Here is a 23,101-nt window from a genome sequence, read left to right as displayed (position 1 = left end):
GCGGCAAAGCTGCGGAGACCAGACAAACCACTTCTTATTTTCGCTGCACAGAGGAAATAAAATTTGATGCTTTCCCCTAGACAGATGGTCCCATTGCAGGGCCAGCAGAGTAAATGCGTGTCTTGCACTTGAAGTAAGGGAAACTGTGGTTTCTTCTGAAAGCTTTGCTGGAGAAACGCTCGCGAGGGAAAACTCAATAGTAGCAGCATGCTGAAAGAGGATAGAGTGGAAAGGATGCCTCGTTACCCATTGGGACCCACTCTGTGCCCAGCTCACCCTGTATGGTTTAAGTTTCTTCCCTGCTGGGGAACTGTTTCCCACCCTCTCATATTCTGAGGAAAGAGAGTTGAGTTTTGGCTCCATTTTACCCCATAATATTTCACTTACGGAGAAATAAATTTAAAATTATACTTAGTAAGAGTGAAGTGTTGGAGGATCCAGGCCATATGGCCATATTGCTGATCTGCAGTGGGCTGCCGCTGTCACCTTTGTCCATAAGGGACCCGATGGCAGAAGCTGTGCCTCTGTGGCCTGTCTGGTCTGGCGCTGGGTCTCTGCTTTGCCTTCTGCTGGAGCAGCCCTCCTCTTAGCACACCAGGTTTTTGTGCGTGCTTGGGGACGCTGCAGGCACGCTACCTCCTGACACTGTCAGCAGTGCATGGGTAAAACATTTCACAGAAACGGCTGTTTTTCCTGAACACCGAAGGGTCCGTGCTTGTCATCAGTGAGGTCAGAGTTGGTTTATCAACGCCATAATCTGTGACCGCTCACAGCAGCTCGCTCTAACTTCCTGAACCGCGGCGTTGTCATTAACAACATGCCGAGCATACCTTCGGAGGGCCATAATAATAATGTTGTTTACAAAATAAAATGAAATCATGAAATAAAACCAATCAAGCTCGGTGAAACTGGTCACCATAGGGATAACGTACATAACAGCAGACGTGGCTAGACACTGCCTTGCAAGAGGTGCTGGCCCTGTGTTTGCAGACACAGTAAGCCAGCATATGGACACCGAGGTGACATCCAGACTGAGTGTCTTTATGGGAATGCTCTGGGGCAGCTGGCTGTTGCCATGGCCAGACCGTCGGTAGCCATACAAACACGGTAGAGCAGGACAGGCGCTGTAACAGGGCAGCCAGAGGGATTCAGCAGGCTTCGGGAAGCGAAGGTAGTGTTTGCTCTCCTGATCACCCGACAGCAGTGTGATAGAGCTGAGAGGCACTCTGACACCATCATCTGAACTGGACCAGAGGGCCGGGATGACACCGAATTGTAGCAAATCTCAGCAAACAGGGGTGATTTCCAGACAGCTCAGCAGGTCGCGGTGCTCAGCAGGGTCTGCTTGTCCTTGCAGGGGATGCGCCCCGCTTTGCTGCGCAGCCAGGCCTGCCCCCGATGCCTCCCGCCCGGGGGCAGCTCTGGTGAAGAGGGCCCGTGCACTGTGTGCCTTTCACACCCAGCCTCTGCGCAGCTCCTGGGGCAGCCTGTCTAGCAAACAGTGGCTATTTTGAGAGGAAGATAGAGCTGACAGCGTAATATCTGTGACAGAGCATGTGCAACTGCCCTTGCAGAGCATTTTTCTTGACTGTGAACTCTTTGCTTCACGCTTCTGTACAGGCTGGTGGCACCATGCCTGGCGGGGCGCGTGGCGTGGTGGGGCAGGAACGGAGCAAGCACCGAACTCGCCTTTTCAAACGGGCACACGGCAGCGGGGCAGAAGCATCCCAGAGGAACGCAAAGCACTCCACAGACAAGCAGCGACGCCCGTGCGGGCTGCAGCACCGGCGGCCACGGGTGCCGCCGCAGGGGTGGTACCAGGGCTGCTGGAGATGCCCGCCCCGGGAGCTGACCGCCGGCCCGCAGCAGGCCGGGCCCCCGCCCGCGGGCTGTGCGGGGAGGCACGGCAGGCGGCGCGCGGGGGCGGCGGAAAGCACCGCGGGGGCGGGGCCGGGGCCGGCCACACCCCCCGCCCCGCCCGCCGTCGGGCGCGGCCCCGCCCCCTGCGCCGGCCGGGGGCGTGGCCAGTGCCGGGGGCGGAGCTCCGGGCGCACCTGGGCGACCCGGCCCCGCCCTCTCCGCCCCAGCCGCCGCCGCGGGGACGCGGGCGCTTCTCCGCTCCCGGGGCGGTGGGGTCCGGCCGCGTCCCCGAGCCGTGGCGGCGGCGGCGTCCGCAGCGAGAGCGCCCCCCTCCCCGGCGGGGCGGATAGCGCCGGGGCCCTCAGAGGAGACGGAGAAGGAGGAGGAGGAGGCGGCGGCGGCGGCGGCCGCCGGGCTCCGCGGCGCGGCCTCCGCGCCCTCCCCGCCCTCCCCGTCCCGATCGGCCCGGCTCCGCCTGCGCCCGCTCGCCGCCGGGTGGGCGTTGGGCTCCCGCGGCGCGATGTCGGCGCGGCGGCGGCGGAGGGCGGCCGCCGAGGAGGAGGAAGAGGAGGCGGCGGCGGCGGAGGAGGAGGCAGCGGGAAGCGACAAGGTGAGGGCGCGCGGCCGCGGGCCGTTGGCGGCCGTTGGGGCAGGTGTGCGGGCGCGCGCCGCTGCCGCCCCGGTGCGCGCGGCGAGGGGAGGGGCAGGGTGCGGGAAGCGATGCTGCCGCCCCCCAGGGGTCGCCGGGCCCTGACTGCGACACGCGTGGGGCGCCGCGCCGCGCCCCCTGCCTCGGACCGCCGTCCTCCCGCGCCGTAACCCCGCTGCTCGCTCCCCGTGGCGGCGGCAGGGGCCGGGCGGCGTGCCAAGTGGCCTCGGCGCCCGCCGCGCGGGGGTTAGGGGCCCACGCGTGTCCTGCCCCGCTGCCGCCTCCCCCCCCCCCCCGCGAGACTGAAATGGGAGCGTCCGGTTCTTCTCCGGGCCCGCAGCAAAAGCTGAACGCCGTTGACCCTGTCAGGCTGCGGGTTGTAGTTCTCCGCTTGCCGGAGTAGCAGGGCCGGGCGCGGAGCGCGCTTCGGCGTGGCTGGGCCGGTGTGGCAGCAGGGAAACAGGCACGGAACGGCGATCGGCCCCGGTTAGAGGCTGTGTCAGCACTTCCCCAGCAGCTATTTCTGTTTTATGGCCTTTTAAGTGATAGGCATTCACCTCTGGCCTGGAAAGGACTTACAGTATGACATTTCTGCTAAGGCAAGAGGTTTTCAAAATACGAAGGCTATGCATCAGGTTCATTATAGTGGCAAAACAGCCACAGTGCTGTTCTTTTGTTTGCTGCGGAGTTAAGGCTTATCTCTACAAAAGCTAAGCACATCCCAGTTGCTAATTGTCTGAATAAAATGAAAGAGATGTTCTCCTTTTGGTAACTGGAATTAAAAAAAAAAAGCTTTCTGATTGCTAAATTGAGTTTGCAGTACATGGTGGAGGGCTCACGCATCGGTGACTATTTATTAAACCTGCACGGATGTCGAAGTTGCAGAGCGTGCAGTCTGCCTTAGGCGTTGTGGCAAGGAATTGGAAAGTGAAACTCAATAGGCAGTTTTTATTCCGCGCTTTTGTTGCGTGAACTCAAAGCCAATGAACTTGAAAATTTGCAGTACTGTGCTGCGTTGAGGGCTGTGATCAAATAAGGTAACGTTTTGGCTATACCTGCGCAGAGAGTATTTCTCTATAGATGAGAATTAGCTTTTAAACATGATTTCTTGTAGCAGTGTGCTCAGAAAGCTGTCCTTTTGTGGCGTTGTTCAGGTTTGCTTTATTTTGTAGGCTAAGTTCATTTCTGAGGTGCACAGTGAGCTGCCTTCAAAGAATTCTTCCCATTCAAAGCCTCTACCCTCCAGGCCTCAAAAGGGGGCACCTAAAACTTGCTAATGTTATTCTTGGTTTACCTGTGTGATTTCCAGAGAGGAAAATGCTGTTCTTGCCTATAGGCCTGCTGCGCTTTTACTTTAGCTGCTTGACAGTCTAGTGTTTCATCCAGTTTCAGATGATGTTGAACAGAAAGGACTCTGCTGCTGTGTGTGCAGCTAGGGTGTTGGTTACAGAAGATGAATTTCGATATGCATCCGTTTGTGATGATTGCTTGAGCTGTCAGATAGGGAAAGCCTTTTCCACTGCACAGAAGACTTTTTGATGGATTATTTGGGGGACCCTCCTTGTTCCTGTTAGAGTTGTTCAACCTATCTGCGATGTGCACAGCACTGGTGACCTTTGTCATGGCTCAGAAGCGATGTTAAGGGTTGATTTTACATATTAAACTGTCTTTAGTGACATTGGTAACTGAGAAGATAAACCAACATTTTGTACTGAGTTTTCTGTCAGTGGGTCACAGTTTGGGTCTCTGTTTTGAATATGAGTACACGAGTCATGTCTGCTGTAGGTGATTTGATGGGAAGCATCTGGTCATCTGGATTCACAGGTGCCACATTATAGGCCTTCTTAGATGGTTATCTTTCTGCTCTGCCTCTTGCCTGACCTTTACAACAAGTGGATAGCTTATTGTCCTTTGGCTATTTTGAGATGACCTATTTGGCGTGGTAATTGCGCGTTTGGACCCAAAACTTGTTCGTTTATTCATAACTACTCAGGATGGCCATGATGCAGTGGTTTTCCACTGCTTCCTAGTACGCAGCTCAGAAACATCACCCTCTTCCTCACTTGTAATGAAGAAGAAAACTTGTTTGTCTCCTTTCACGTGGTACCTGCTTTGTGCTGTTTCTGCTCTTGTTGACTCGATTAATTCAGACTTCCAGATACGTAAAGGCGACATGCTTTAAAGCATCTTGTTTGCCAAAGTAGAGAAGCGCTCTGTGTTTGCTGAAGAACTCCACGAACACTAAATATGGCTGGAGGGTTTTATCTGTTGTACTTTTAGTCCTGTTTTCAGTATGTAACCTGATACTTTTCATGTTACTCTTACTCGTTTCCTACTGAATTTCAGTGAAGCTGGTTTTTTCTCATTTGCATGGGTTTTTTACCACTAACTGGAAACAACTGGTAGCCATTTCTACATCCATATAATTTCAAATGAAAGTTAACTTCCTTGGTTTTGTATGAAGGAATATGGTATGCCCTTTGTGAAGCTTCTTCCTGAAGTTCCCAAGCTCTGCAAGTCTCGGTGTCTTTAGTTGCTCACTAGCTTTGTTGAGCTGATGACTTTTTGCAAAATTCCCATGAACATGCCTTTGCCCTGTAGGGCTTTGCGATTTCACGAGTTTGTCGTTTCTTTGCATTGTCCTGTGGCATGCAGGAGTGATTTTTTGGTTGTCCCTTTCTTATTTGCTGCTGCTTGCCCTGGGACGCTCCTTCCCTAAGAATGTCTTGTCAAAGTGCCTTCATAAATACTCTGTGGCCCTTGGGAGCAAGAGGAATGATTTGGCATTCAAATACTTAATATGTTTAAGTCAGTTAAAGTTTTACAGATTGATCTGTGTGTCTTCGTGCTTCTTTTAAAATTCCAGTTGTTTGCATTCTTTACTAAAAAGCAAGTGACACTGCTTTCAAATGCTTAAAAAAAATTAGTGTATCCTGGAAGTAATTGCTCTTTGTACTGTGCAGAGTTGTTGGAGTAGGACGGGGACGAGGTAGTGGAATCGTGTTGCATTGCTGGCTGTGGGAACAAGTGCCTGTTTGCCTAGGGTCATTGTTAACTATCTGTAACTAAAACAAGCCCAAAATCACTGACCACTGTTTTTCCTACCGTATTGAAAAAGCTGTTTCTGTTCTGTGAGACAGCCCTTCCAGGGAATCAATTGCTAGATAAGTTGCTCAGACCTGTGAAGCTGGGTTTGGGACTTGGGTCTTTGATGCCCAAAACCTTCCAAGCCCGCTTGGAGTTGAATGAAATTCCTGATGGCAGTATGGGTTATGGCGGAACAACAGAGCCTGTCATGGATCACTTAGTTACTTCATTTGACTTACTACTTTACTACAATATCCAGAAAATGGATCTGTTTAATTTTCACAGAGAAGTCTAACCTCCCTGCTGTCTGCTACAAGCATGGTGGTAATAATAAGGGCTGACTATTTCCAAACCTCTGTTTTCTTGGAAGTGGTGGTGAATTAGTACTAATGCAGCTAGTAAAGGATCTGTAGGTTTCAGTTGTCGATTCAGTGTGTGCAGTTCTCTTGCTTGTGTTTCTGCATGTCAGGCTTTAAGAGCTCGGAAAAAAAGGTTTCATTATTCGGGATCTTCTGACACTTTGATATCTTGACCTCAGAGGAAGGTATCAAGGTACATCTAATTAAATATGCTACAGTGTGGTCTACTTGAACTATTGACTTCATTGTAAAACTTGTGAAAGAGACTGCAGAAAGGTCGAAGCTGGAGGAGAAAACTTTATTTAAAGTAACACTTATACACGTAAAATGACAATAATTAAATTCTTTTGCTTGCTAACTTCTTTCATGTTAGCTGTTGGAAAATGTCTTCATTTTCTCAGTTGCTCTTCATGTAGATGCTGCATTCTCCAAGAAAAACATATTTGCTGTCTACTTGGGAGTTCCTTATTGTGTCCTGGAAAAAACGCAGTACAAGCAAAACATTGCAAGTGCCTTTGTAACTAGAATAATTCTTGTGCGTGGTTCACTCGGCACGTGTTAATTGTAGTGGAGGGCGTGTGGTACAAAAGAGCAATTCAGATGCGTATGTCCTTTTAGATGATGAAAGATTGATGTGTCTATTTTTTTCTGCATGACACACGGCTGTGTTCTGGTAGCAGTTGCGAAGTAGCCAGCAAGCAGAAATCCTCATGGAAGCTTAATTTGTGGCAAGATGTCGCATGTTTTGAACTCCTGGTAGGGAGGCTCGAGCTCTCGACTGTTTGAGTTCCTCCTCTGTATGTCCAAGTATTTGTGGTCTTGTACAGAAGACTTAGCTTAAGGGTGAAAGTCTTGTCTTTAAGAACACCAAAATTAAATCAAAACAAAGCCCTGCAACTAAATAAACCTTTGTCTCAGGGTACTTTGGAAACGATGAAAACCAAGTGTCGTAGTGTGTCAGATAGGTGTGTTTATTATGCGCTGAGCTGTTTGTAGTGTGTGAATAACCGTCATGTTTGCCTTCTTCCCTGTACTTGTTAGGCCTGCATTGTCTCAGCCTTGTTGGACTTGTATTCTATGAGCTGATCAGATAGGTTCTCTTGAAGGAACATGTGCCTTCAAAGGAAGAGAAGCAAGGCAATGACCTCATTGCAACATCTATCCGTTACAGACACTTTGGATGTGAATCAGGGAGACAGGAGTAGCACATGTTTTGCATGTAAAAGGCTCTGTCACCTGCAGTTTGAGAACTCTAGAAAAAAGTGAAAATACCTCAGATCAAACATTTAATTTGGAGTTGGGGTTGAAAGGTGTCTTAGTCACTTAGGACAGTACGACTTCTGCTGTTTTCGATTAACCTTTGAAAACCTTGTAAATACCTGTTCACAGTAGGAAGCACATGGAATTTCAATTAATACCCCTTGTTGTTACTGTGTATTCAGCCTGCTCAAATCCCAAACCTGAAGAGCAGGAGAAGGAAGCGCTGCTTGCTTTTATACTGAACTCCAACACTGCTTCTACAAGGTCAAGCTGAAGAAGCAAGACTCTTGATTTTTTTTTTTTGAGGGCTTTAATAGTGATTAACTCAGTGTTTCCTTCCATCATGATTGCTGTTATTCATGGCTATAAACTGGAATGTTTATAATCAATCATGTAAAATAATCAAGAAAACAATTAGCAAGAAAGGCTTGTCCCCCAGTGATGGGGTTCTCTAAGCACTTCACGATGCAGAAGACAATTAACTAGCTTCTAGTTAACAACTTCCTCTTTGGCTTCTGACTTTGCAAATTAAATGGCTTATTCAGGAAATGGTTGTGGCCATTATAGCAATTAACCGGAAAATAAAGTATTCAAGGTCATTTTTGAGGCATGTTACAAAGGGAAGTTGAAGATAGTTGGGGGTTTGTCTCCCACTGGTTATTATAGTAATGTAAAGCTAAAAAATGACCAAATGCACCAAGTTCTATGCAAGTTTCAGGTTGCACCAGCCAAGCTCCCGGTAGCGGCAGTATGAAGCATGAGGTACTGAAAAACACATCAGATAAGCACAGGCTCCTTCTTCAAGGTGCTCAGATACTCTGAAAAATGCCGTGCTCTTGTGAATTCAGATGTTGGAAACGGCAAATCTAAAACATTGCTTCTAATGAGGTGCATAAGTGACAGGTGTGTGTTAAATATCACAGGGATAAAACTAAGTGTGTTTGGTTTTTGGTTTTTTGTTGTTTTTTTTTTTAATGTTTAAACACCGGTTGAGTATGGAAACATTTTCTGCAATACCAAAAGCCCAAAAATGGAACAAAAAAGTTTGGGGGTATTCTTAGTTCCAAGTGCTTAAAAGAGAGAACATTTCTACCATGTGCAGCAAGGATTAGCATTAAAGATGCTAAGTCGTGGTCTTAGGGCCAGGATTACTGCCCATCCTCTGCACAGTGAGTCGTGTCTTCTAGAACTGTACAGACAGCTGGCTGCACCCCAGTGCAGGTCACAGGAGTTGGAACCTGGTTTTGGGAGAGATCCCTGATTCCCGCCCCAGTTGCATCTGTAGTTGATTTCCTGAGCTGTGGTACAACACTATGAGAAACATCTCTGAATAACAAGGTTGCAAGCACAGTAATTTTTTATTTATTTATGTGTTTTTTTCAGATGTTCTACAGACTTTCTGAAGTCTGGACCACAGTTGGAGTATTTGCTCTTTTTACTTGCATTAATTATAGACAATGTCTGTCTAATAATTATTCAACTGTGGGGTTTCAAGGAATAGGAAAAGCATTGATCGTGTTTTGCAAAGAAGTAAATGATGTAAACCCCATTCAAGAATTTCATCTTGGGCGTGTGTGCGGTACATAAAGTGAGTGAGAAAAACACAGGCCTAACGTTGAAAAAAAGAGAATTACTCTTCCTGTTGTTACCTGTTTCCCTTGTGCGTGTGTATAGTGCCAGCTCACGGGCTCGGGCTCCAGAAAGACAAAAGCAGTTTATAAGTGGAAAGGGTGGTGGTCCCGGGCGAGCGTCCCCGCAGAGCGCGGTGGCTGGGGCGGGTCGGAGGGGCGAGCCCGGCGCCGGGCGGGGCTGCGGGAGGGCCGGCTGCAGCACCCTGGTCAGCTCCGGCCCGCCGCCGCCGCGGCTGCTGCCTGTGGGCTTCGACCTGGACGTTGGACGGCGAGGCTTGAAAAGCTTTATCTGTTCCACCCGTGCCGTTTGCAGAGGTCAGTCACTGAGGCAATGGTTACACTGAGGTGTAGCTTCCTGGGAAAGGCCAACGGATTGCGAGGACGAGGCAATAGCCTATAAACAGAGTAACCATGCGGTGGCTGGGGTTGTAGGCCACCTTACTTCTGTGGTGTCTTATGGGGGGGGCGAGAGGGAGGATATACTTCTGCTGTCTTCCAAAATGCCAAAAATACTGAGAACAAGGGACGAAAATAATATTATGTAGGAAAGAAAAGCAGTCACGTTCATGGAAATAGATTAAGGAGAAAGAACCGAGATCTGCGATGAGGAAGTTGGAAAGAGAGGGAGACTGAGAAATAGCAGTAAAGTGGTGGTGAAAAAAGCTTCCAAGCACTTCACAGTCCCCAGAGCTGTTAAGAAGTGATGAACCTGAGGCGGCAGGGCCGGCTGGAAGCTGTTTGGGATTGCAAGGAGGTGAGGCAAGTCAGGCAGGTCAGGAGGAAGTTCAGGTCTCAGGAGAGCCAGACACTGAGCTAGAGACAGCTCTCTGCCTTACTGCTGCGCCAGGGCTGAGTGCAGCCTTCTGACTACCTGGAGTTGTGGTGTTTGTAACATTAGAACGAGTTAAGTAAATCATCAGCACCCTTAGTGCTGGGTTTAACCGAGGGAAAAATAGTCTTGACAGTCTACTCTGATGGTTAGTGACAATTTGTACATTGTCACCAAAATATGTACTGTCTATTTTGCATTTGGGTTAGACAGTCTGTCTAGATGATGTCTTCCTGAGTGGTCGTTAATGAATACTGAAGAAACAACTGCAGTCATGGAGTCTTACAAGAAATTATTCTGAGTAATACTGTGTCCATAGGACACTTGGTCACTTCACAGTTTGGTTTTGGATCATTCTTTTCAAGCCAGAGGGTTCAAGTCCTAGCGTATGTGTGAGGCTGTGCCCGCAGCGTCTTTTCATTGTACAAAGGGAGTGTTTTTTCATGCATTACATTTCTTTTTTTTCTTAATTTGATATTAAACCACCAGAAGACCCTTCTCCTTATTCCACAAAAGGTTAGTTTGAGATTTAGGTGAGGGAATGTCTTAGAGGGTTGGGGATTTCTGTTAAACTCATGTGTTCTGTCAGGTGTAGTATTTCTGGAAACATATGTTCTTGCGCTTAGATACGTGGGTTGAAAAAGGGCCCACATTGTGAAGTTTCTTGAGCACAGGAGGTAATGTCACAACATCTGAGTACTGGCCCTTCTTAGAAACATTTATTGGGATACATTTGTCTCCTACAACATCTACGGTTTCACTAGTACACCACTGTTGTCTTTTTAGAAGGTCATGTAGATATTATCAGTTCCTAAAGTAATGTTGATGACTCTGAATACTGTTTTCTGACATAATAACTAATAATCTTGTATGTTGTGTTGTGTTGGTTTTCTTCTTCTTTTTTTTTTTTTTTTTTTTTGGTCATAGGAAGTGGATTTGGAAGAAAGACTTGGTGAGTTGGATCTTAGAAGTGATTCAGATGTTCCTGATGTTCCTCCACCAACAGACAGCACTCCAGAAATCCTCAAAAGGGCTTTATCAGGCTTGTCTGCCAGGTATAGTAAAACAAACAGCTCTCAAATTTAATAGCTGCTGGCTAAAATTCTTATGATTATGTTGCAGTTTTAATTTTTACAGATTGTACTGCAGTTTTAAATGTCATATGATACACATGAAAATTCAAGGATAAATTTTTATTGGATATCATTGATTTATTTATGCTTTGATAGTCCCTTCAGTGTAATATTTCTGAAGATTGCCCACTGTGTGCACTTCTAAATAAACCACTGCAATGTTTAGCTACAGTTTACATAAACATTTGTCATTGCTCAGTCTAAGCATTGCAATAAAATGGGCTAAAGAATGGTCACTGTGTTTGATATCCAGAATAACTGTTTCTTGGAGTTATAATAAACTGATTTCTTACATCCAAGGGTTGTGTGATGGGGGGAGGTGTGGTGTTTGTGTATGAATGAAAAGGGAAGAATTGTAAATTCTCTGGGTGAGCTTTGCTAGCTTTTTGTGACAGCATTTCCACTTCTAAATAATTTTTCTTTACCGTTAAATACAACATAGCTTTTATTTTCATATCTTTTAAAGCAATGTTTAATTTTTTCCTGTTGTCTCTTTTCAAATCTAGCTTTCTGCCTGCAGCCCCTGTTCACAAGAGCTTAAGGGCTAGCAAATGCCGGGGGGGGGTGTATGTGTATAGATAGACAGATAATTATGGAGGCCTGCATATTCATGGAGGCTAACAAATAAAGTCCTTACTATAATTTTTTTATACAGTCCCTTTACAGCACTTGATCAGTCAAACCCTTCTGGAGGTGGCAATTCACGTTAATTTTTTTCACTAATGCAATGAAAGAGCAGTTAGGTGTGTGACAGATCACATACCAAAAAACTACCTGGTAAAATGAATGTGTGTATCGTATATAAGTACGCTCAACATAACAAACCAAGCAATATACAATGTATATTTTAGATGCAACTTAGGTCTTGCAAGAGTCAGAAGAAGGATCTCCAATCCAGATCACGATTAAAAACTTCCAGGTCCTTGTAAAAAAACCTAATCTCCAGTAGGTATCTCTAATAGCAGTGAGAAACTACATTTTTTTTGACTTGCTCCTTTCCTAATCCGTTGTCTGTTTCTGTTGTGATGTCTGGCAGCTATAAACAAATGTATTGTTCCCAGGTTTCAAAAAGCATGTTTCTAAACTGCACCAGCTGTGAGCAGAATGTGATGTTCTCTACTGCCATCACACTGCGAGGAGTATCTAGTTCCTATCGCTTTCAGAGTTCTCTTACCATGTTAAATGTTGTGCAAGTCTTAAGTCTCCAAATCAGACTCGTTCCAAAGGGCACTTGCATGGTGATACTAAGAGGCACAGGCAAAACCTTTCCTGTTTCACATGCTTGAAATTCTTTATTGGAGTGTTTGCACAAAGGTGCTTTGAGAGCAAAGTTAAATTCTTGGTGCTTTATGAATGCTAGATTGAAAACTACCTGCTAGTTTAGTAGCTGGCAGTCCCACCAGAGCTGTTGTCATAGTGCTCAACATGAGTTGCACTGTAACTCCCAGAAATATTGTTTCTTTTTATATTTGGCCTTGAGAGGAAATAGCATCTGTAACTTTCCAGTGGAGAGTTAGGATACAATAAACTTGTCAGGTGGCTTCCTAAATTCTGGAGCTTGTTGTCTTACTGAAGCTGTCTTTCCGGTGCTGCGCTTGTCAACACCCTCAAGATACTATGTGGTATTTTAACATTGTTCTTAAGGGAAGTTGAATTCTTCTTAAGGAGTCTTGCTCACTATAGATATGCCACTAGGAGCAAGCTGCCACTCTATAGTTCACGACATAGAGGAACGGAAAACATCTGTTGCGATAAAGCCCGTTGTGCCTTTGTTCTGATGCTTAAGGCAAATCCAATTAGTGTCTTTAGCTGCCATTAACCTGCTGATGAATAGCATCCTTGAAAATCACATTAATATAGTTGGAGTTTACATTAAAACTGGAATATGATGCAAAACTAACAGTGCCCCCTGAATCAGGTGTATCTCCTGATGCTGCAATGAAACACTAAGGCTGATACAAAGCAAAACATGAGAAAGAATTTCTTTAAGCTATAGTAGGGTTTTCTGTGTTTAGCAGTAACTTGTGATTTACTGGTTCAGTGTACATTTAGAGGCAAAATTCTTGAAGGGAAAAACATGGGCAAAAGAGGAGAAAAACTTACTGAAAGTAATATGAACAATAAAATACAGACTATTGGTAACTAGAAACACTTTCATGGCAGAGTGGGGCGTGTGATGAGGTTTTTTTTAAACTTTTTTTTTTTTTTTTAAATGAACTGGGCTCTTAATTTTTCCTGATACTGGCCTTTGGGGGCAGGGGATTGGGAGTGTAGAGGGCATGGGAAATAACATTTTGGTTACTCTAGAAATAAAAAAAAAAAAAAAAAACAAAAAAAGAAAACAAAAAAAAACCACCACAAAAACCAAGCCAGCAAAAACTTCCCAGTTGTTTGTTTCTTTTTAAAAAGAACTTTTTTTTTTTTTTTTTTTCCTCCTCTTCCTCTCTTTCAAAGAAGACATTCCACACCTCGAGTGCTGTGTTCAGTTTTGGGCCCCTCCCTACAAGAAGGACATGGAGGTGCTGGAGTGTGTCCAGAGAAGGGCAACGAAGCTGGTGAAGGGTCTGGAGCACAAGTCTTATGAGGAGCGGCTGAGGGAGCTGGGGTTGTTTAGCCTGGGGAAGAGGAGGCTGAGGGGAGACCTTATCGCTCTCTACAACCATGTGACGGCAGGTTGTAGCAAGGTGTGGGTCGGTCTCTTCTCCCAAGTAACAAGCGATAGGACAGGAGGAAATGGCCTCAGGTTGCGCCAGAGCAGGTTTAGGTTGGATATTAGGAAAAATTTCTTCACTGAAAGGGTTGTCAAGTATTGGACCAGGCTGCCCAGGGAAGTGGTTGACTCCCCACCCCTGGAGATATTTAAAAGCTGTGTAGATGTGGTGCTTAGGGACATGGTTTAGTGGTGGACTTGGCAGTGATAGGTTAACGGTTGGACTTGATGTTCTTAAAGGTCTTTTCCAACCTAAATGATGCCATGATTCTATGGTAACGGGAATTTCTATTTTGCTTTGATTAGGTAGCCACGAGCAGCTGCAAAGGCCTACAAGGGCAAAAGAGTACATCATTTGATGTGCATTTGACGCATCACTCCTCGTTGTCACATGTTTTCCTGTCCTGGTTCCAGTGCTCACAAGAGCACAGGACTGCAATAAATAGATAACCCTCTACCTGGCAAAATAGCTACTTTGCCGCTATGGAAAGTTGGTGATCACCTGTTTGTGTTTTTCTTTTTTTTTCTTTTTTTTTTTGTGTCTGTTACTCCTCAAAGCATCATATGCTTTTACCTAGCAGCCTTTCTTTCATATGTAAGCCTTTACATGGCTTGGCCCCCATCAATCTTGCTGACTCTTGATGCTTTTTGAGGGTCCTGGTGTATTTTCACAGCAGCTTCAATATGGGGTTGGTCCATTTAATTGCAAATGACGTTTGGTGGGGGGGAGCATGGGGGAAGAAGAAAGGCAGCTAACTTTAATTTCTTTTACTGTGTTTCCTGCTTAGTTGGACAGTTGGTTGATTCCGTGTTTCTTGCTATGTGTTTTATAAGGACGAAAATTTCTGGAACTCCCACTGTTTCTAATACGCTTTAATCTCTAGTTAGTAAAAGAAGTGGCATTTACTTTCATTTATAACTGCTTGCTTTTTATTCCCCTCTTTTTTTTTAAATAGATGGAAAAATTGGTGGATTCGTGGAATTCTCACTCTAGCTATGATTTCTGTGTTTTTTCTGGTCATATACCTGGGATCATTTATGCTGATGCTTCTGGTAAGTTTGTTTAAATACATTCTGCCATGCAAGAATTATTTGCTCTCTTCGTTCATCGTGCCTAAGACAGCTGGAAGCAAACTGCGCAGACAATTCAGAGCACTTTGTCTCTTATTTGCGGAAATGTAAATACTTTTGAAAAACACTGGACAGATTCACAACTGGGCCTTGTGGATTAAGGAATTCTTACATACTGTAATTTTTTTTTTTTTTAAGTAGGAATTAAAGTAACTCTAAGAAGTTGAACGATTGTTGCCTTGAAGTTTACTAAGCTACTGTCATCCATTTCCTTGTCCGGTTCCCATCACCACTGTTACATTCTTTGAGGTTTGTTTTAAAAAAACAAACAAACAAACAAACAAAAAAAACACCCAAAAAAATCCCCCCTCCAACCCCCAAATCCCAAAAAAATGAAGACACAAGAGGTTGGTTTTTTGGTTTTTTTTTGAGGCTGAGGAAAGCAGGCAGCTCTGGTCTGCTGTCTGTGACTGGGACTGAAAGGCTTTCCTCAGGCATGCTTCGTTAATTCCCTGCTTCTCTACGGGGCTGCCTTCTGGCCTTGGGTTTATCTGTAGAATGGAGCTAGATCCCTTTCCAAGGTACAGAGATAAAGTGCATTTTTAGGTCATGAAGTGAAATAATAATAAAATATTCATCCACCCTGCATACCCGGTCAGCCTTTACTGCTTCTTTCCATCATTTTTATTGCTGGTATTTTTATTGAGTAATGGTTTAACTATCTTTCCCAGTCATGGCAAGTAACAGGCAGGGATGTGGCTTCTAAAACACTGGAAATGGTGCTTCTGCTTTGATTTTTTACTCTAAGTTTATTTAACTGTTGAAATGTGCTTTTGCTTTTTTCATGGCCTCCTGTGAAACACCTTTTGGATTGTATTCAGAGAATCATTTAGGTTGGAAAAGACCTTTAAGATCATCAAGTCCAGCCGTTAACCTAACACTGCTAAGTCCACCCCTAAACCATGTCCCTAAGTGCCATTTCTACACGGCTTTTAAATACCTCCAGGGATGGGGACTCAACCACTTCCCTGGGCAGCCTGGTCCGGTGCCTGACAACCCTTTCAGTGAAGAAATTTTTCCTAATATCCAACCTAAACCTGCTCTGGTGCAACCTGAGGCCATTTCCTCCCATCCTATCCCTTGTTACTTGGGAGAAGAGACTGACCCCCACCTCGCTACAACCTCCTTTCAGGTCGTTGTAGAGACCAATAAGGTCTCCCCTGAGCCTTCTTTTCTCCAGGCTAAACAACCCCAGCTCCCTCAGCTGCTCCCCATAAGACTTGTGCTCCAGACCCTTCACCAGCTTCGTTGCCCTTCTCTGGACACGCTCCAGCACCTCGATGTCCTTCTTGTAGGGAGGGGCCCAAAACTGAACACAGCACTCGAGGTGCGGCCTCACCAGTGCCAAGTACAGGGGCACGATCACCTCCCTGGTCCTGCTGGCCACACTATTCCTGATACAAGCCAGGATGCCACTGGCCCTCTTGGCCACCTGGGCACACTGCTGGCTCATGTTCAGGCAGCTGTCCACCAACACCCCCAGGTCCTTTTCCGCCAGGCAGCTCTCCAGCCACTCCTCCCCCAGCCTGTAGCGTTGCATGGGGTTGTTGTGACCCAAGTGCAGGACCCGGCACTCAGCCTTGTTGAACCTCATACAGTTGGCCTCGGCCCATCGATCCAGCCTGTCCAGATCCTTCTGTAGGGCCTTCCTGCCCTCCCGCAGATCAACACTCCCGGCCAACTTGGTGTCATCTGCAAACTTACTGAGGGTGCACTCGATCCCCTCATCCAGATCCTTGGTAAAGATATTACACAGAACTGGCCCCAGTACTGAGCCCTGGGGAACACCACTTGTGACCGGCCACCAACTGGATTTGACTCCATTTACCACAACTCTCTGGGCTCGGCCGTCCAGCCAGCTTTTTACCCAGTGAAGAGTATACTCGTCCAAGCCATGAGCAGCCAGTTTCTCCAGCAGAATGCTGTGGGAAAAGGTGTCAAAGGCTTTACTAAAGTCCAGGTAAATAACATCCACAGCCTTCCCCTCATCCATTAAGCAGGTCACCTTGTCATACGAGGAGATCAGGTTAGTCAAGCAGGACCTGCCCTTCATAAACACATGCTGACTGGGTTGATGATCACCTGATCCCCTGGTTGTCCTGTACATGCCACCTGATGGCACTCAGGATGATGTGCTCCATGACCTCCCCCAGCACCGAGGTCAGACTGACAGGCTTATAGTTTCCTGGATCCTCCTTCCAGCCCTTCTTGTAGATGGGTGTCACATTTGCTTAACCTCCAGTCAACTGGGAGCTCTCCAGTTAGCCAGGACTGCTGATAAAGGATTGAAAGTGGCTTGGTGAGCACCTTCACCAGCTCCCTCAGTACCCTTGGGTGGATCCCATCTTGCCCCATAGACTTGTGTGTGTCTAAGTGGTGTAGCAGGTCGCTAACCATTTCCCCTTGGATTATGGGGGCTTCATTCTGCTCCCTGTCTTTCAGCTCAGGGTGCTGGGTACCCTGAGAACAACTGGTCTGAGTATTAAAGACTGAGGCAAAGAAGGCATTAAGTACCTCAGCTTTTTCCTCATTCTTTGTCACTATGTTTCCCCCTGCGTCCAATAAAGGATGAAGATTCTCCTTAGCCCTCCCTTTGTTGCTAATGTATTTACAGAAATATTTTTTATTATCTTTTATGGCAGTAGCCAGATTAAGTTCTAGTTGGGCTTTGGCCCTTCTAATGTTCTCCCTGCATCACCTCATGACATCCTTGTAGTCCTCCTGAGTTGCCTGCCCCTTCTTCCAAAGGTCGTAAACTCCCTTTTTTTTCCTATATTGTCTTGAGAGACTGGAATGCTGTTTCTCCAGTATTATGATCTGCGTATGGTCTACATCTGAATTAGTCTGGTTTATATTTCCTGTTTTCAAGTGAATGACATAACAAACTAGTAATTCATTGTTTCATTGGTGGAGGATTTTTTTTTTTGTATGTGAAGAAACAACAAAAAAAGCCACTTTAAAGTGTAGGTCGTTGTAGAGAGATAATTTTTTTTGCAGTCCTTCCTTTAGTAGTCTGTTACATTTGGGAATGATGATAACAACCAACAAGGAACTAATCAATTTGCAGCATGATTTGGTATATTCATTATATACTCTGAGATTGTAATCATGGGCAAAGCTATCAAGAGATGAAGCAAAAGTAATTAAAGTTAGTATAGAATTGGAATAGAGTTCTGCCTCTGTTGTACCGTAAAGCAAAAACTCTGTCTTCTAATGTAATAAACTGTTCATAAAGTGGGCATTTGAGACTATGTAAAAAGAAGAATGGAGGGAAAAAACAGTTTTGTTCATGAATTATTTCACTTCACTGGAATGAAATAGCTTACATTTAAACACAAGTTGTCATGTTAAAACCAAATCTTAATTCTGAGATTGAAAATGCCCAGAGACTTGTGGGAAGGGTAATCCAGCGGTGTTTGGAGGACAAGCCCTGAGACTGCTCTAAAAAGTTGGGAGGCATGTTTTACGTTTGCCTGCTACTAAGGTAACAGGCACAAGCTTCCATGCCTTTGAGCCCCGGTGTCCTTTTTCACTGTAAGGTGCAATCCTTTAATGTTGCTCTTGCGTATAGCATTTAAGTTTTAAACATAGGCCAAGCAGAACAAAGAGCACGAGATAGGGGAGCTTAAAAATTAATTCACTGAGGTGGTGTAAGACTGTTTTAAATTGTGTTTGCATGTTGAGCAAGATGAAATTTATTCATGAATGCAGGTGGTAAGAGAATACTGCAAAGCCTAGCATGCCGACGTGCGCAATCCGCGTGGGTAGGTTCTTACTCCTGCCCCTGCACGGGATTACTGATGACCTGTGTTTGGCAATACTGGGTATCTGGGCAGGGCGATCTGCTTGGTGACTGTGGATTAGAAGCAAATGGCAGAGAGTCCTTTGGAGCCCAAAGACTGGCAGGACCTACCACCAGACTTGCATGGGCAAGCACTGTAGTGAAATCAGCAAAACAAAATGAAAGCTGTGGAGGGTGTGATGTTTAGACCTGGGTTAGACAAGCTTTGCTTCTAATCATCAATGCTAATTGCCCTTAATGAGACGCTTGCAAGTGGAAGACCTGGGTGTCCAAGTTGTGTTGCACAGCTAGTTTTTTTTCCATCGGGCCTAGAAAATATTTCTTAAACTAAGTTTAAAGATATAACTTAGCTAAAAGAAATAGAAGAGCCTTCTTTACAGGAAGTACTTCTGACCTGCTGCTGCCAAAATGTTTTAAGGAAGAAAAGTCAGGAGCTTTCCCTTGTTTCACAAGCGTATTCTTGCAGCTAGCTGTTGTGGTTTAAGCCAGCAGGCAGCTAACCACCACACAGCCGTTCACTCACTCTCCCCAGTGGGATGGGGGAGAGAATTGGAAAAAAGGTAAAACTCGTGGGTTGAGATAAAGACAATTTAATAGGACAGAAAGGGAAGGGAAAATAATAATAATGATGATAAAAGAATGCACAAAACAAGTGACGCACAATGCAATTGCTCACCACCTGCTGAGTGATGCCCAGCCAGTTCCCAAGCAGCAGCCATGCCCCCTGGCCAATTTCCCCCAGGATTTTTTTGTTCAGCATGACATCATATGGTACGGCATAGCCCTTTGGCCAGTTTGGGTCAGCTGTCCTGGCTGTGTCCCCTCCCAGCTTCTTGTGCACTTCCAGCCTCCTCGCTGGCAGGGCAGTATGAGAAGTTGAAAAGTCCTTGACTTAGTACTCACTGCTCAGCAACAACTAAAACATCAGTGTGTTATCAACACTATTCTCATCCTAAATCCAAAACACAGCACTATTCCAACTACTAGGAAGAAAATAAACTGTATGCCAGCCGAAACCAGGACAGTAGCCCAATGTGTTTTTTCTCAGCTTGCCTAGTGGTTTTGAGGTTTTGCGGGGGGTTTAAATGGAGCTTTAGTTTTCCTTGGACTTGCTTTGAAGCTGTCCGTTTTCTGTGTGGAATTTGAATTCAGAATAATTTCTCTTCTTAATGCAGGTTGCAGTACTACTTACTGCCTTTAAGAAACAACTGCAGCATATTTACATAGTTTTTTCTCTTATTTTAGGTCTTAAGCATCCAAGTGAAGTGTTACCATGAAATCATTACTATAGGTTACAGAGTCTACCACTCGTATGACTTACCATGGTTTAGATCCCTCAGCTGGTGAGTAGCAAGCAAGAACATCAATAAGCAGGGACGTTAAACTTAAATCTTCATGTTCTTCATATCCGGTCATGGCGGAATGATAGCTTTGTCGGTCATGTGCAGACATAAAACTTGACAGCTGTCTCTGATGCAGCCTTCTGTAGTCGTCTTCCACCTGTGAACTTAGACAAGTCAGTTGGCCTTTTACTACTTCAATTATTTTTCCTTGTTATAAATATGTATATATGTATACATATGTGTATGCATGCATATATGCTTTAAGTCAGAATTGAGTGTGTGCAAGATATCTAAAAATGTGCATAGCCAAATAATCACCTCATATGTATTACCTGAACTGCTTCATGGTTTTGGTTTTTTTGTTTGTTTTGTTTGTTTTGTTTGTTTGTTTGTTTGTTTTGGGGGTTTTTTTGTGTTTTGGTTTGGTTTGGTTTTTTGTGGCTGTTAACCTTGCACAAGAAATAAATAGAACAGGTACCTTAAAGGCTCCTCTTCGCACACACAGTGAATTAAAATAATAACATATAAGTTTTAAATCCTTTCCAATCGTGCACTTAATCACAGGACTGCATAAATATAGTGTTGAGGGATCTTCTGAAAGCCAAAAGATGAGTTTAATTTTTCTGGCAAATCCCGGATACTTGTGACAATGTCCAGCTTATATAGGGCTGGATAGAACTGGGGAAATCAACTCTTCTTCTGAGTTCTGGGAGGCAAAATAAAGGCTTTTGATTAGAGTCAGTGTTAGGGGAAGGTGTTGGGCACATGTAGTCTCTAAGGTGCTTAGGGACATAATTCTTCAGACATGACCTATGTTGTGTTGTTTTGGTTTTGTGTTGGGTTTGGTTTTTTTAAGGAATTGAAATATCTAGGCTGTCTCTTGTCACATTGCTTCCCCATTTCTAGAAGCAACTTTACTGTGTAATGTGGTGGATTCCTGCTGTCGGCTCCTCTGTAAATGCTAATCAGTTCCCCTCTGGTCACTCCTGGATTATCCAGAGGACTGATCTATTGTCCACTTTATTCCATGGCTCCTGGATCTACAGCTAGAGCAGACTCATACATGAATGATTCTGTGGTCTTGCCAAAATTTTTAGAGGAGGAGATGTGCACTCTGCCACTTAGTCTACTTTGGCAGTTGTCCGCCGTCACTTGCATACGTGGAGCTCAAAATCAACTCCTCTGCATTGCCACACTAGTTAACATCAAAGCTCCTTTCAGTCCAACATCTTGCCACTGAGACTTAAATATTAAGACATTTCAATGAGATGAGAGAATCCTGTTCGTAGTCTGAACATCAACTATTTGGCTTATTTAGAGATGTGAAGCCTTGCAAAGTGAGCGTTAACATCTATTAGGGGGAAGAGAATGAATACTGATGGCTATGAGACTATCCAGAGATCCAGTCTTGAATCACAAGTTTTTATCTTCTGCGGCTGACTTTGGTAATAAGCCGAAGAGTATGTTGCCTAGAGAGCTGCATCTCCTGGTGGGTTTGGATTTACTATTTATTGTTTTTTATTGATTGCTGCCTTGGCATTTGAGGATCCTGTTGTGACTTAACTCTGGAAATCTGAGTAACTGAACTTGTATGGAAACCTGTGACAGAATTACTTGAGTGCTGACTGTTTTGACTGAGAGGAATTTTTTGAAGATCCTTCAAAAAGAGATGGCTGAAGGTGACGTTTCACCTCGGTTGAACCTTGGGTGTAGACATACTCCCACAAAATTGTTTTGAAAAAGTTGTAGTAATAGGTGCATTTACTAGTTAGTTAATGGATTTAACCCTGTAAGATTATTGCTCAGTCAAGAAAGCTAAAAGGCAAAGTATGTGGTGGAGTGGAGCAGGAGATGCAGCAGTAACTCTTTCAGATGAGAATCTTCAGGCCAGATGGCAAAAGTATAATTGCATTCAGATCCTCCAGCCCCGTCTCAGATTCACTGTCCTATAACCTCAGAGAATTCGTTATGCAAGTACCTTTTTCCTCTTTGTAAGGCAGAAATCACAAACTACCCTTATTAGGATACAGGAAAAGAATATGCAGAATTGCTTGTGTCAATATTGATGATAGCAGATGCTTGTTCTCTACCTTTAGAATATCTGAAAAGGACTTGCGTGGGCATGGAGTATTCAATACTGTAGATAAGGATGAAATGAATTTTCCAAGTGTATCCTGCAAAATGTGTTTGTTTTTCTAGTGCGGTTGCTTTAGAAGTAAATTACAAAAATTGGCTTGTCAGAGGAGACACCGACCCAGAAGTATAAGACTGGATTTACACTTGAATTTTATTTTTATCGCATGTCTTTTCTACCCTTCTGGTTTTCCTTTTGTATGGTGTTTTTTGTTGTGTTTTTTTGTTTAGTTGGTTTTTAAGAATGACACTTAAATATATATTTATCTTGTTAAAATAACTGCTAGCTGTTGTATGTTGTAGGTATTTTTTGCTGTGTGTGAACTACTTCTTTTATGGAGAGACTGTAGCTGATTACTTCGCTACATTTGTTCAGAGAAGAGAACAGCTTCAGTTCCTAATTCGTTACCACAGATTTATATCTTTTGCACTCTATTTAACAGGTAAGTGTAGGAACTTGCAAAAATGAAAGAACTTTGTGCTGCATTTGTTTCTGTGCTTATTTCTTTTTTAAAAAAATAATTACTCCCCAGCTTTATGCACTTTCAGTTTCTTTTTCCTCTTGATGTTTGTGGAAATGAGATGTTCACAGTTCCATTTTTCCTGTGAAAAGATGAATGTAAATTTTGCATTCACTGAGAAGAAGAAAGCAGCCTAAACAAGTACATGATCTTGAGAAAATTGAGCTAATAGCGCTCAAGAGAAGTTGGCATGAATTAATTTTGATCACTGAAGAACTGGGGCTCAGTACCTGAATACATGAACACTATTTTGGCAGTCTATGGAGATGACTTGTATGTGTAATTGCTGTGCTGGGTTGATGCTTTATTGTGCAAGTGTTCTGCTAGGTCTACGGCAAGATTTACCAATATATTTTAAACTGATTATTCAAAATATCTGAGGCTTTATTTTGTCTGAAATATATTCACATGCTTGCCTCATGGATAGATTTTCCTCCCTATCCAAAGAAAGACTTTTTAAAAGCCTCTTCTCTAGAAAGAAGAGACATAAGCTGGCTGTCTTCAGGGGTATCGCTTTGTGAACATGTAAATATAGTCCACATTGTTTTCAGCAATGCAGTTAACATTACTTTAGCTTAAAATTAAATCAACTGAAGACTCAGGTTGGGCTAAGGGACAGGAGACTGCTATGCTACAAATACTTGTAAAATCTA

General features: G+C 44.5%; 1 protein-coding gene across 1 annotated transcript in view; it reads left to right on the top strand.

Annotated features, from left to right (window-relative positions):
- Positions 1-2,344: 2,344 nt before the first annotated feature.
- The window catches only part of CDS1 (CDP-diacylglycerol synthase 1), a gene marked incomplete at its 3' end in the record, with an annotated part of 33,720 nt that continues 12,963 nt past the window's right edge, over positions 2,345-23,101 (top strand). Inside the window, exons 1-5 of the mRNA XM_082315455.1 lie at positions 2,345-2,470; positions 10,603-10,730; positions 14,475-14,571; positions 19,697-19,794; positions 22,231-22,370. Of these exons, the coding sequence (XP_082171581.1) occupies positions 2,381-2,470; positions 10,603-10,730; positions 14,475-14,571; positions 19,697-19,794; positions 22,231-22,370 (553 nt within the window). The 5' untranslated portion in view covers positions 2,345-2,380. The remainder of the gene's footprint in view (positions 2,471-10,602; positions 10,731-14,474; positions 14,572-19,696; positions 19,795-22,230; positions 22,371-23,101) is intronic.

The sequence above is a fragment of the Platalea leucorodia genome, assembly GCF_965183815.1.
Source record: "Platalea leucorodia genome assembly, chromosome: 6".
NCBI lineage: Eukaryota > Metazoa > Chordata > Aves > Pelecaniformes > Threskiornithidae > Platalea > Platalea leucorodia.
Note: the sequence above shows the minus strand (reverse complement) of the source record. Positions and strands in the feature narration are given on the sequence as shown.